Here is a 15,685-nt window from a genome sequence, read left to right as displayed (position 1 = left end):
ATAGTGGCAAACATGACAAGACAATGCTGTATGACACTATTTGTATAGTCTACTTTAAAGCAATTCAGCAAATAATTGGAAAAAGTATTCTGAACAGTCCATTTATTCCATGACTGAGGGTTTGTGATTAGCAGCTGAGAAGTGAAAGGACTGTATTTGGTAATGTAATTTACTGCATCAGTCTGTGGAATGTTTGAGTGTTAGTCTGTGTTGTTTGGATGGAAACCAGACAATGCATCTAACAGGAATACTAAGTGTAATTAGCAGTATAATAATCAAGACAAATTCATGTGTCTCACACTAATTCTTAAAGTTGATGTCTAATTCAATCTGAATCATCTATCAAATCTGTGTACAGTTGTGAACGATGGAACACAAAAATAAATAAAAAATGATCAAACCAAAAGGTTTGAATTAGCTGTTGTGACAAGATCTGTTGAATAAGTAATAAAATAGGTTTATTACCTAAAATAGCCAATTATTTGGGGATTTTTCTGATTAGATAAGTATCTATAAGGCCACCTACCAGTGCATTCATCAAAAAATCATATACTCTCACTGCTCTGAAGCACATGGATAATCTAGTTGATAAGTAAGGTACAGTTGATAAGTAAGTGTTTGTTATAAGGCATTTGTAAACTAGCAGGGGTGAAAAAGAAGGGGAGGAGAGGTTATTGAAATGATGTGTGTGTCTGTCAATCAAATGATGTGTGAGAAATCATGGAAAAACAAACGACAGGTTAAGTATTATACATGAGACATCTTTGGATTGCCAGGACAGGTGACAGCATGTAGAGATATTTCTCTGAGGTCCACACCTCTCTAAATCGGACTGGAGGCAGAGGATTGGGGGAAGAGGTTAATGACCTATAAATGCTTCAGTGAGGTGAGGGTGCATTACTAAAAGGAATTTGTTCACTAAAATGTTTCCCTTTATGTTCTTTAAGCAATGATGTGTGAAGTGATGCCCACGATTAATGAGGACACCCCAATGAGCCAACGGGGGTCCCAAAGCAGTGGCTCGGACTCGGACTCCCATTTTGAGCAATTGATGGTCAATATGCTGGATGAAAGGGACCGTTTACTGGACACACTTCGAGAGACCCAGGAAAGCCTCTCACTTGCCCAGCAAAGACTTCAGGATGTCATCTACGACAGAGATTCACTCCAGAGACAGCTCAATTCAGCCATACCCCAGGTATGCTGCTGTATTACAGTTTTTATTTTTCTGGAAAATGTTAAATGGAGTAAACTTTTAATAATATCTACTTCAAGTTAATTCCCATAACTACTTTTTCTGCTTAATACTTAATGTGGTTTTGATCAAAATTCATAATAAATTACTACTATGTATCAAACTTTCTGGTATACAAAATCAGACTATAGTGTGTGTGTGTGTGTGTGTGTGTGTGTGTGTGTGTGTGTGTGTATAGAATGGAAGAATTAGTGATTAATAAAAATTTCATCTCTATGTTGTGGTAAAGAAAGAAAAACACTTTTTTATCAGCCATAATGTAGGGAAAATGGATAATCTTTTCTTCAAAAGGTTAATCTATTAAACATGGTCATGACTTTTGAAAATCTTATTTTCAGTTTTTATCAGTCTGGTCCATCTTTGGAAATGGTAGTAGTCTGGGAATTCACTCCATAATTAGTGTTTAATTTGCCTGTCTTCAAAAAATATCCAGTATTAGATTAACTTTAAATAAATTGGGAATTAGTCAACATATGTGGGGTGCTGACACATTGTTTTTGTAAAATAGTGCTCAAAGCAGTTTTATTTTTATTTTTAAAATATGTTGGAACTTGCCAACTATGCGGGTCTCATGAGTCTTATCCTAACACTTGAAGAAAGAGGCTCAAGAGTTCAAAGTTAGCCTAGACTGTGTCACAAATCTCTTTCAGAAAGTCAAAATGAATCAATAAATAAAAGAAGGAAAGCAATAAAAGTCAAATCATAGAAACTTGTTCAAACTAATTTTATATCAGTTTGTGCAAGGTGTGAATATTATAGAAATAAAAATTAGCGATTCCAAGTTTCTTTGCATGGAGTTAATAGTAAGGAGGAGTGATCTATTGAGTTTCCTGGTAATACTGATTTTTGGAAGAAAAAAATGCACAGAATATAAATGGCATTTGAAATAATTTTCTATAATAAACTAAATTTTTGTTTTAAGTACTAAATTTAAAAAAATTCTTTTTTTAAATTAAAAAAATAGAATAGCCAATTTTGAACAGTCAATTTACCTCTATAAAGGATATCATGTAATATGTATCCTTCCACTATATACAGTAAATAAAACTCAAAGTCACCTCCAGAGTTGGTATTAACTTTCTGTGTTATGTTAAGAAGGTTATCACTCTTGCATGGGCTAGATCTTACCCAGAATCCTATACAAATGATTTCGGCTCTGGATCTACACAAGTTCAGTTGGTTTCAACGGGAAATAAACTTTCAATGGACTCCCAAATGTTGAAAACCCTGGTTTATTTCAGCACTCCACATATGTTGACTAATTCCCAAGAGCAGCAATCTAATCTTCACTCAGAATGATACTTTTTACAATTTAGAGATTTCAATGTTGACAATTATTCTTCAAAAAGTGATTTCTCAAGCTTTCGATTCTCCCACTCTTTAATAAGAATTCTTCATTCGGTTACACAAGTTTTTTTTTATTTCTTTTTTTTAATATTTTTATTTTCTATATTCTTTGTTTACATTCCAAATGATTTCCCCTTTCCCAGATCTCCCCTCCCCATATGTCCCATAAACCTTCTTCTCTCCATCCCTTCTCCAATCATCTCCCTCCTTTTTCTCTGTCTTTATATTCCCTTCCAATACTAGATCAATCCTTTCCAGGATCAGGACCCTCTCCATACTTCTTCATGGGAGTCATTTGTTATGCAATTTGTGCCTTGGGTATTCAGGGCTTCTGGGCTAATTAATATCCACTTATCAGAGATTGCATTTCATGTGTATTCTTTTGTGATTGGGTTACCTCACTTAGGATGATATTTTCCAGATCAAACCATTTGCCTAAAAATTTTGTGAATTAATTGTTTTTAAAACAGTGTTCTACAGTAAATCACACTTTCCTTATCTATGCCACATCAAGTGATTGTTTCTATTTCATGATGGTGTTTACTTAAGTACTCTATTGTACTTTTTACATATCCTGGGGAAAAGAGTGAGAAAACAATTCCTAGCAACCCATGTGGCTACTCTGGCTTGCTAGCTAGCCTCAAGCAGTCCTTGTTCCTCCTGTCCATGCACTAAATTACAAAAAGGCCATCATGCAACATAGCACAGTGTTTAAAGAGTACTGATAATTTCATATCCTTCCACATTTCACCCTAATGTTTCTGGCCTCATATCCACTTACCTGATTTTCTAATGTACAGATCCATCCCACTATTCCATATAAGCAGAACCACCCATTAAACATCTCTCACTGGCAAGCAAGATGCCTTATACTCTCCACTCAGTTCTCTAGTTTCCTATACAAAACCAAAGCATCCTCATAGACGATGCTTACTGTTCTGATTCTGATCCCTTCCTCAAGGAGCCATAGTCCTTTGCTTCTTAAATAAACTGCAGATTGTGCCTTTCTTTCAGCACCTTGCCTTAAGTTTCTCTGTCATGCCTCCTGAAAATCTCCCCTTTTATAAATTGGTCATATCGTATCCACCAATAATCCTAAACTATACCTAGGTCAGCAATAAACTCCCTGTCTTTGCAGCACGTTTATTTCAGGCTGCCTTAGTTAGGGTTGCTAATTCTGCACTGAAACACTACAGTCAAAAGCAACACGGGGAGAGAAGGGTTTATTTTGCTCCCAGTTCCATATAACAATTCATCATCAAAAGCAGTGAAGTCTACTTTAGAATTTATTCTCCTGCAGAAATGCTTTTCTGAAACTTAAATACATTTCCTGTCTTACTTTATCATTTACCATATGGGAAATAACTTACCTCTGTATCCTCTACTTCCTAACCTAGTTATTTCCAATTTTCCTAGCACTGAGACTCTTTAATATAGTTGCACATGTTGGGGTGACCCCTAAGCATAAAATTAGTTTTGTTGCTTCATCATAACTGTAATTTTTCTTCTCTTATGAATCCTAATGTAAATATTTTGATGATAGAGGTTTGCCAAAGGGGTTATAACCCACATGTTTGAGAACCACTGTCTTTATGACATCAGGAGCATGTCTTAGACCTCAGCACCTTTCTAGACTACCAAAGTACTGATGTATTAGTTATCCATTTCTTGAATCATTCTGGGTAGCACCACAAAATTGTCAGTAGAATACAAAGCTCTGTATTTGTGGAATTTGGCTAATCTGGACTTGGATTGGGCTAACTCATGCTGCAATGTATTCAGTTAGCTGTATATCACCTGCTTGTTGACTGTTTCAGCTGCAGCCTGATTGTGCCCACTGGAGCACAACCAAGTCTGTGCTGGCCAAGTCCTAGGGACAGGCTTTTACCTTGGGTGAGCATGCCAATATCATGTTCATGGCACAGGAGAAAGAATAGAGCAGAAACTTCTTTTTTACATTTCTGCTTCTCTCTTATTTCATATCGCCCTTTGCTGAGGGCCAGAGATTCTGCAGAAAAAAATACCACATACACACACTGAGGTTGCACTCCTCTGATGCTGAAAGAGAAAATCAGTCCATTTGGTCCACCACCAGTGCAGCCAATCATTGTGTAGGATGTTGTTGTGTTATGAAAAATAATTAGGAAAGTAATAGACTGTTGGACATTGACTGTATTTGAAGTAGGATTGTGAAGTCATCAAACTCCAAAAGTTAATTGATATGTGAGAACACTAAGGGAAAAAAGAATGTTCATAACTAGTAACTTGCTGAATGACAGAGACTGTGGCCTCTAGCCAGAGGTTAGATATTTGAATTGGGGCTCATTGATTTCTATCTGAAAGGTTTTTGGTCAGGTTATTTCAATTCTTTATTACCCTCTCATTCGTGGGAGAACTGTGAAGAGGTATATAAATGCACTTCTAAAAACATTAAAAATTGTCTGGTGTGCTTATCAAGGTGGCATAACATGCACTAGTGTACAACCTAATGAGAAATTTTTATGAGAAGGCAATTTGTTGAGATAAAGAATGTTTTTATTTAATATTTTCAAATGCAAAATATTTAGTGGAAATTTGCAGAGGGATAGATCTTCACTAAATGTAGTGTTGGCCTAGGAACATACTGTCTTTCTAACTTTTTGTCTCATGAATTACTAACTCAATAACCTTCTTGGTACAATTGCTGAATTCCAATGATACAAAGTGCTACACCGGATCACTATGAGAAATACATGGGTTGGAATATACTAAATAATTAATTAAATTAAACACTCGCAGATATTATGTGCTCAAACAAATGCTGCATGGAACTATAGTCTTAGGATCATCGCTGTAGTGGTTTTATTCAGTGATAATAACCTATAGTACCATTTGGAATACTAAAAATGTTAAGGTCAATAAATCTTAATAAGGATTTGGATATCCTATGGTTAATATTTTTGACTATTAGAAATGTTAATTGGGGCTGGAGAAATAGTTCAACAGATAAGAATTCATGCTGAAGATGTAAAGGACTCAAGTTTATGCCAGTACACGCATTGGGCAGCTCATGACTGCTTGTAACTCAGCTCCAGTTTATCCAATGCCTTGTTTTGGCTTCCAAGGGTATTTGTACTTGTGTATGCTTAACAGCCTCCTAGAGTCATTTCTTCTTCCTACACATTCTTCCTAATTGTCTCTATTCATATTTTCCTTTGTGTAACTATGTTCTCCAGTCTTTACAATTTTGACCATTCCTTTTAGCTTCTCATTTGGTTTCCTATGCATAATATCAAGTAATTCAAATGATCTTCCTCTTAATTGAAAGGCTTTGTAACATCCAAATCTACTCCATCACTTGTTTAGTATAATAACAACAACCCCCACCCTGGATTCTATTTTCCCATAAAAACCTACCACTCCCTTTTGTTCCTCTAAGCCTGTTTCTCACATTCTTCTGTGTAAATTTCTTCATCTTTTCAGCTCAAGTCTGGTTTTCCAACTCCTGGGAAGACTCTAATGAAGTGGTCACAAAGGAGCATTATCATTTCAGAATTTATTTTTTTATTTGCTATGCATTATGCATCACTTTATGCACCACAGGCGAAGGAGTCAATACTATTCTCCTTAGAAAAAGAGAGGAGTTTCAAGGAAACTACTCAGAAAGCTTGATGAACTTTTGCAGAGATAGTAGATAGAGCTTAACATTAAAAAAAAATCACAATCAAAGCAAAGAAGCACTTGCTTCTACAGCAAGCTAGAGGCAGACTTCTGCTCTTCTACTGCAAATAGAAAGTAGACAAAACTTAAAATACTAATGGAGTTGTCACATTGGATCTTCCTTGGGGTTATCTTCAACCACCAATATAGCAGACTGTCACAAGCACTCTTCTATGTTTAAACATAATTGACTAATTGGAGTACTGACTCCCAAAGAGGAAACAGACAAAGCCAATTAAAATGGAGATGAATATACCAAGAGTTTTTTTGAGATAGCCAAGGATAAGCTTCTAGGGAAGGAAAGAGGACCATTGATTATATTAGTGCCATATAAAAATGCAGACTAGGGGTGACAAGGAGAGCAACCCCATCCAGATGTGTCCCTTCCTCCACCCACCCTAAATTCTCTGACTTTGATGAGATTGAAGAGAGATCCCTGAGTGAAAGTGCCAGAGAAGAGAGAGACCTTCATGTTCCCAGGACCTTGAAACAGCCTATACTGGGTATAAAAGTAGAAGACCTAGGTTGGGTAGGACTACAGGACAAGCTGCATTGTATGTTGTCATACAAAACTAGAAAAGGGAGATCATCAGTCTGAACTGGATTTTAAAATTCAAAGACTACAGGACAGATTGTCTATCTAATCACAGGAGGAAAGTTAAGACATCCGTCCAAAATTTCATTAAGGTTTATTTATTCACCCAAGAAAATCAGAGGAGAGTCTGTGGCTTACTGAATCCAGCTGACTTTAAGTGTCCTCACAATTCATGTTGCTGAAAAACCATTAAACTGATTTATCTGATTTCTGACATATAAAAGAAGACATTTTAGCTTTGTCTATTGAGGGAGACATAGCAGGTGGTCACGGAAGGCAGGAAAACAAACCACAAAGCTGTGTGAATGGGAAAGCATTTCATACTGACATTGTCAACCTGGATTAAGACTTCAGGGAGTATGATACCAGATGATTCGTGTCAGCATATTTGAAACACTGTACTATTTTTTTAAAAAGTTTCCTGGTGTAATATAGTCACTGGTACATAAGAAAACATATTACATCAAAAGTCAACTCAGAGTACATGTCATTTTTTTTCCAAGAGAATGCGTTCTAGAGATAGGATACCTGTGCTAACTTAAGGGCCCAAGGAAGGGTCTGGCCTTGTTTTGGCCATACAGATAGCATAGAGGTCATTTGTGCTGTTACTTACCTGTGGTCCTGGTTATGGGAACTTGAGGAAACCCTTGGCTGTAAGGGTCATTTAGGTTATAAGTCATCTTTGTCTTGGGTGTAGTAGCTTGACACGGCCTAGCACATCAGATTGCCAGGCTATTAATCACTTTCAATTCATATTTTTCTGCACAAGTTTTATATCTTTCCCACTGGAAGGAAAACCCTGTGTGATTAACATCTCTGCTATCTCTGGAGATCTGTGGGTGCAAGGACCTTTGTGCTCTGCTCCCAATAATCTCTTTTTTTTGCAACTTTTAAGTGATTATAAAGGATGTATACTTTTAGTGTGTAAACTTAATCATGAGAGTCTAAAAAAGAATAGCTGTTTTGATTCACTAACTATCGCAGGGCTCCTTTTGAATCAGGATCTACTCTAAAGGGATTCTTGGTAACCATTTGAGGTCATTCTACTGCATAGCACAATGATGTATAAACTGTTTGTAAATGGCAGTGGCTTTGCTGATTTCATTGCTTATCCCCCTCCTGTGATGAATCAGAAGTGCCTTCCGAGTCTAGGACACCATCTTCTTGTCTCAGGCAAATTATGCCACATCATATATATTTCCTTTACTAATAGGGTATAAACAACATTGCTAAAGTATGTTCTTCAGCAACGGGTTTTACAAATCTAAAAGAAATAAAACTACTAACAGCCTACTGTACTTAACCAACACTGCTCCTATCTTTCTCTTTTGAAAAACAATTTCTTTGAAGAATAATTAAATAAAAACATTTATTATTCAGCTCCAAACTGGTTTTTCATCTGTCCTTGTGATGGTTATAATATTCATTATAAGTCTGGTATCTTATAATACATATTTCCTTGGTCAAATCTTTTTTTAAATTTAATATATTTTTTATTTACATTTCAAATGATTTCTCCTTTTCTGGTCCCCCACTTCCCAAAGTCAGATAAGCCCCCTTCCCTCCCCCTGTTCTCCCTCCCACCCCTTCCCACTTCCCTGTTCTGGTTTTGCCTTATACTGCTACACTGAGTCTTTCCAGAACCAGGAGCCACTCCTCCGTTCTTCTTGTACCTCATTTAATTGTGGATTATGTTTTGGGTATTCCAGGTTTCCGGGCTAATATCCACTTATTAGTGAGTGCATATCATGATTGATCTTTTGAGACTGGGTTACCTCACTTAGCATGATGTTCTCCAGCTCCATCCATTTGCCTAAGAATTTCATGAATTCATTGTTTCTAATGGCTGAATAGTACTCCATTGTGTATATATACCACATTTTTTGCATCCATTCTTCTGTTGAGGGATCTTGGTCAAATCTTTAAATAATAAATTAATTAAAATTTGAATGCAGAAGACTTTGACTGATGATGTCTTTGTAATAGAAAGAAACTCTGTTCTAACTAGAATTGCTGACCAAAAAAAAAAAAAAAAAGTAGATTGTTGGTAGCAGAACACAAATGTCCTTGCACCCACAGATCTCCAGAGATAGCAGGGATGTTAAGCACACTGGGCTACCTTTCAAATGGGAAAGATATAAAACCTGTGCAGAAAAATATGAATTAAAAGTGAATGGATTGCCTTATGTGTGTGTGTGTGTGTGTGTGTGTGTGTACATGGAGAATTCAGATGGAGGAAGGGCTCTATGAAGGGAGGGGAAGAAGGATGAGAGGATAATGGGAGAAAAATATTGTGTGTTTTTTCCTCATATTTAAATCTGAATTGAAATAAACACATATGACATGAAAGTTGGAGGGGTAAAGGGAAGAGACCAGAAATATGAAAGAAGGAGGTTATAGAAGATGGTAGAGGGTATAGTGATACACATGTGTGAAAATAATGAAATCTTTCATCTTGTATTCTACCTAACTTAGCGATAAAATATTAACATGTTCCCCACTTATTTTCAAGCTTGGCAAATATCAGCAGCCAATCAAATTAATGGTCTTTAATTGAAATTTTGTGAGTCCTGAAATGACAAATTTTAGTGACTATACTAAATTTAATGTTTTATAAAGTGTAATTTTATTTACTACGTGAAATTCTATGTTCATGTAAACACAAATTTTAGTGTCTACAACAATTACAGATTTTTCTCTTTTAATTCTCAATTCTTTAATTCTTTGTCTATATCTTGGTATTATTAGTTTCACTTAGCTATATCATTGATGTGACCTAATAGCTCAATTGTATTATTACAGTGTACATGTTCATTTCTAGATATCTATTTTTCCATAAATTTTATTTTGTTTATGTAATTATTAGTGTGATGGCTTGAATGAGAAGGGCCCCCACATGCTCATATATTTTAGTATTTGATTCCCAGTTAGCAGCCTGTTTATGGAGAATTATGAGGAGTAACCTTATTAAAGTGGGTGTGGCCTTGTTGGAGAAGGTGTGTCACTGGAGGTGGGCTTTGAGATTTCAAGTCCACTCTAGGCCCAGTGTCTCGCTCTGCTCCCTGTGGATCAGGAGGTGAAGCTCTCATCTACTGCTCCAGCACCATGCCAGTTTGCTTCCGTCCATGGTGATTATATACTCGGATTCCAAAACAGATAGCTAGCTATCAGTTAAATGCTTTCCTTTACAAGAGTCACCTTGGTTACAGAGTCTCTTCACAGCAATTACTAGGACACACAACAGTAACCAGGACAGCTGGTTAACCAATGTTTTGTATACCTAACATAGGTATCTACATATGAATACATATGAATCTTTAAAACAGCAGTGTTGGGGTTCTACTCATGTTGTTTGTCTATATTTTTACTAGAATTACCTACATGCATGTGTTTAACCTACACTCTAAAGCATTTCTATTGTCTTAATATTCAGTATTCCTTTAATTGATTTTTTAATATTTTCATGGAATTGAATGAATATTTTCTTTATTAAACATTAATCTCCTCCAGTCTATAAAGTCTGCATTTTACATTGCTTAATATCGTCCCTACCATTTGAAATGTACATTCTTTTATTTTAATTTTTTTTAAATTTATTTTCTATATTCTTTGTTTACATTCTAAAAGCCTTTTCCTTTCCCAGTGCCCCACCATATGTTCCATAAGTCCTCCTCTCTCCATCCATTCTCCTGTCTTTCCCCCTCCCTTTTCTCTGTCCTGGTACTCCCCTACAATGCTGGATCAAGCCTTTCCAGGATTAGGGCCCTCTTCTTCCTTCTTCATGGGAATCATTTGATATGCTAATTGTATCTTCAGTATTCAGAACTTCAGGGATAATTAATATCCACTTGTCAATGATTGCATTCCATGTGTATTCTTTTGTGATGGTGTTACCTCGCTTATGATGATATTTTCCAGTTCCATCCATTTGCCTAAAAAAAGTCATGAATTCATTGTTTCTAATTGCTGAATAGTATTTCATTGTGTATATATACCACATTTTCTGCATCCATTCCTCCATTGAGGGACATCTGGGTTCTTTCCAGCTTCTGGCTATTATAAATAAGGCTGCTACAAACATAGTGGAGCATGTGTCCTTATTGCATGCTGGGGAATCTCTGGGTATATGCCCAGGAGAGGTATAGCAGGGTCCTCCGGAAGTGTCATGCCCAGTTTTCTTAGGAACCGCCAGACTGATTTCCAGAGTGGTTGTACCATCTTACAATCCCACCAGCAGTGAAGAAGGAGTTCCTCTTTCTCCACATCCTCACCAATACCTGCTGTCTCCTGAGTTTTTAACCTTAGCCATTCTGACTGGTGTGAGGTGAAATCTCAGAGTTCTTTTGATCTGCATTTCCCTAATGGCTAATGATGTTGAGCATTTCTAAAGGTGCTTCTCGGCCATCTGAATTTCTTCAGGCGAAAATTCTCTGTTTAGGACTGTACCCCATTTTTATTAGGATTATTTGGTTCTCTGGGGTCTAACTTCTTGTGTTCTTTGTATGTATTGGATTTTAGCCCTCTATCGGATGTAGGGTTGGTGAAGATCTTTTCCCAATTTGTTGGTTGCCATTTTGTCATTTTGATGGTGTCCTTTGCCTTATAGAAACTTTGTAATTTTATGAAATGTACATTCTTAACAACGTGGGCGTCTCAATGTCCCAGCTTCTTTATTGCATATCCTACATGGTATATGTATATTGCACTGTTACCGGATGACATCTCTTTAAGTTTACTCACAGACTATTTCTTCTAGATTTCAGATCTTCCATCTGAGTCCATTTGTAATCTACATGAAAACTACTTTCAATGTTTTCTTTGGTGTAAACTTTCAGATATGTCATTTTCTTCACTTATGATTTTCAGAAAATGTCTTAAATTCATCTTTATTCTCTAAATAAAGCTAGTCAGGATATCTCAATTCACCCTCATCTTTAAAGCATTGGGGTGTTTGTAGTGATGTCATTTGGCCATGCATGTTTATATTTTACTGTATTGTCACTTATTTTACTGTATCTTAACTTGCTATATTGGGGAAGCAGTCATCAGCTTTCTACATCTGAAGGTTAAGTTGTATCACTACTGCTGTTTTTCTTTTTTTGTCTCCCTACTAGTCTGCCCTCCGACTGGTCCCCATCCCATTTCTCTTCCCTTGTCTCCAAGAGGATGTACCCACCCTCTTACTCTCACCTCTCCAGACCTCTTCAGTCCCTGGGGCCTCAAGCCTCTCAAGGGTTAGGTCCATCTTCTCTCAGTGCTCTGTTGTATATGTGTTGGGGGCCTCCTATCAGCTAGTGTACGCTGCCTGGCTGGTGGCTCAGCATCTGAGATCTTTGTGGTCCAGGTTAGTTGAGACTGCTAGTCTTCCCATGGGGCCTCCTCCTCAGCTTCTTCCAGCTTTTTCCTAATTCAACCAGGGGTCCTTGGCTTCTGTCCATGGTTGGTTGTAAGAGTCTGCATCTTACCCTTTCAGCTGCTTTTTGGGTTTCTCAGAGGGCAGCCATGCTAGGCTCCTATCTGTAAGTACACCAGAGCATCAGTAATAGCATCAGGCTTTGGAGCCTCCTCTTGAGCTGGACCCCAATTTGGGCCTGTCACTGGACCTCCTTTTCCTCAGGCTCTTGTCCAGTTTTGTCCCTGCAGTTCTTTTAGACATGAAGAATTCTGGGTCAGAGATTTTCACTATGGTGTGGCAATCCCATCCCTACAGTTGATGCCCTGTCTTTGATATTTAGACAAATGACTTTTTTAGAAGTCTTGATATACTTGAAGTGCACCCTTATTTTTATTTATAATCATAAGTATTATTGTTGGAATGACTTCATGCTGTTTACCATTTGAGAAAACATTACATTGGAAAATGTTGCATCTGTGACATTCTTTCATCTCCTTATAGAATTCAGCTTTTTTATTTCCTTCTTTTGTAGTTTTCTCACATTTTCTGCTGTATTTTTTCTTCTGTGTTTTTCTCTGTATTTTATTTGGAATTTTGTTTTCAGACTTGCTTTTTTGTTCTCTATTTTTTTCTAAATGTGACTTTTTTTTTAAACTAAATGTGTTATTCCGGCTCCTTGTTTTGATCAGTGTCTTCTCCTTTAATATCCTCTATCAGAATTTATTTCATTTGGCTTATTTTAAATCATTTGGTGTTCTTTTAACCACCCTGAACACTTCCAGCTGATATTAAGTCTTTCAGTTTGGGGCTCTGATAATGGGTTTCATCCCGTGGTGTGTTGTTCATCATTGATCTGCCTGCCTTGTGTCGTTTTGACTTTGTGGATGTTAATTCATTTGCAAAATTCTTAGTGGAAGCCATTCAGGTGTCCTTATTTTTCTCCAGAGGGAATATTTCTTTAAGTTGCCAGATGCCTGGGAAACCATGATGCTCACAGTCACAATCCCGTTATTTTTAGGCTATAGTTTGTATGCTTCTCATACCAAATGGGAAAGATTCTCTGGGACTCCTGCTCTGGTCAGGACTTGATCCCAGTTCTAATCTTGTGAGGCAAGAGAAACAGTTCATATGTTAAGAGCACATGCCTCTTTTACAAAGAACCCATGTTTGATTCCCAGTACCCACGTGGTGGCTCACAATCATTCACAACTACAGTTATAATGAATCCACTGTCTTCTTCTGACCTCATTGGGCAACAAATATGCATGTGGTAAATACATATATGCAGGAAAATGCTTATACCCTTAACATAAGATAAACAAATCTAAAACTGGTCAAACACACAAAACTTGGGGAAACACTGGCCTATAGAACTAAATCCCTATTTTCCCATGTTTCCAAAACTCTGAAAACTTTGTTGTCTTTTTACACGGTTCAGAAATTAATTCTAAAAATACTAAACTTTTATCATTGATCTTATTATTAGATAGCATTGATCCACATTGCACAATCTTCTGTTATGGGGACATCTTGGAACTTCCATAAGCACAATACATGCAACTAATTGAAATGGCCCTTAACGTTATTATTTTTTCTGAGAAAAAATAAGCAGTTATTTTTCATTATTCACTTTCTGGTACATTGTCCTCATCTTGGCATATTTTAGACATATTAAAATTCTGGATACCAGTGACTGTCTTAAGAGTCTTGAAAAATGAAACTTTTTTTCCTCCTTCAAATACATCCTCCCCACAGATGCATCACTCTCTATTTAAAATGCTACCTGGCTCTTTTACTCCCTGTGTTAAAATACTTTTAAGTCCACAAAGAATATTTACGAAAATGAATTAAAAAATTCTGCAAGAGCATAAGATAATGGATGGATATGTAAAAGTTGATTTCATTTCTATAGTATATGAAAAGCTGGTCACAAAAAAAACAACATAATTCCATTCATAGTCTTGATCACTGGTGAACTATATAACATAAGAAGAATAGACTATTAAAATAATTTTAACAAAACATCTTTAAGTCTTACACAGAATAAGCTAGGAAATACTAATAAAATTATTTTAAGTTCTAAACAAATTGCTGGGCATGGTGGCACATGTCTTTAATCCCAGCACTTAGGAGACAGAGGGGGATCTCTGTGAGTTTGAAACAAGTCTCTAAATCAGGTTTCAGGACAGCTAAGGCTGTTGTACAGAGTAACCCTGAATAAAAAAAAATCAAAGAAATATTATTATTTTTGATTTTACTAATGTCCTTTGAAGTACTATGCTTTGAAACACTGTCAGGCATGGTGGGCAAGTGTACTAATGGTACATGCCCCCAGTCTCTAGTCACACTCCTGTCCTGCATGCTGTTGTTATCCAATAACATCTCCACAGACACATGAAAGCATCAACAGTCATTTTTTATTATTATTAAAGGATGCTTTGATTTTTAAAATAGTAAAGAAAGGTAAATGACTAAAAATAATGCTGATAAAGCTGTAAAAGTAGATATATTGATTTTACCAGTAGCAATGCAGTAATTGGATCAGTTTGAATTAGACATATAGATCAATGGAGCATACAAGACAATGAAACTTCACTCCCGTATGTACATTTACTGCCAATTCAACTCAAGAACATATTTCAATACAACATATTTCAATGTGGTCTTTTTCAATGCTAAGATTATTGTATATTTGCATAAAATAAATTAAGGTCCTTGCCATAACACATTGTACAAAAATTTAACTAAAACAAATTTTATATATATATATATACACACACATATGTGTAAATAGGTAAATAGGTAAATACATATGTATATGCATTTACATATACATATGTGTAAATAGGTAAATTGAAAATATAATGAAGTATTTTCTTTGTTTTGTGTTTGTGTGAGTGGATGTGTGTATGTTTGCTTGTATTTTACTTTTTCAGAGAATGTGTCCTCTGTATCCCAGACTGGCCTTTCATTCATGATCCACTGCAACCACAGATATATAGCATCATGCCTAACCTAGGGAAAAAAGTCTTTGACACGTTATACCAAAAAAAGAATTTTTTTAAATATAAGAAAACTTAAAGACAAAAACCTTATTCTAAGTAGCATATAGGCTAAAACTTATAAATGACTGCCAAAAGTCATTATTATAAAGAAAATCTCATTTATCTTAATGCATAAACTAATTGAATAGTATCTCAGTTACTATTTCCATGAAGAGACAGCATGGCTAAAGCAACTTATAGAAAAGAATGTATTTACTTGGACTTTACTTACAGTTTCATAAAGTTAATCCATTATCATCATGGTGAGAAGCAATATAGTAGTATACTAGTATAGTACATGAGAACTTTTACAACATAACCCATGGGATGGCCAAGTAGATAGATGGATG

The 15,685-nt window shown here is 36.1% G+C and overlaps 1 protein-coding gene across 1 annotated transcript in view; it reads left to right on the top strand.

Annotated features, from left to right (window-relative positions):
• Positions 1-949: 949 nt before the first annotated feature.
• Ppfia2 (PTPRF interacting protein alpha 2) overlaps positions 950-15,685 on the top strand; it is a 457,537-nt gene continuing 442,801 nt past the window's right edge. Inside the window, exon 1 of the mRNA XM_052165724.1 lies at positions 950-1,198. Within this exon, the coding sequence (XP_052021684.1) occupies positions 950-1,198 (249 nt within the window). The remainder of the gene's footprint in view (positions 1,199-15,685) is intronic.

Source organism: Apodemus sylvaticus, chromosome 20, assembly GCF_947179515.1.
Source record: "Apodemus sylvaticus chromosome 20, mApoSyl1.1, whole genome shotgun sequence".
NCBI classification, from domain to species: Eukaryota; Metazoa; Chordata; class Mammalia; order Rodentia; family Muridae; genus Apodemus; species Apodemus sylvaticus.
This window is presented reverse-complemented; position numbering and strand designations above follow the sequence as displayed.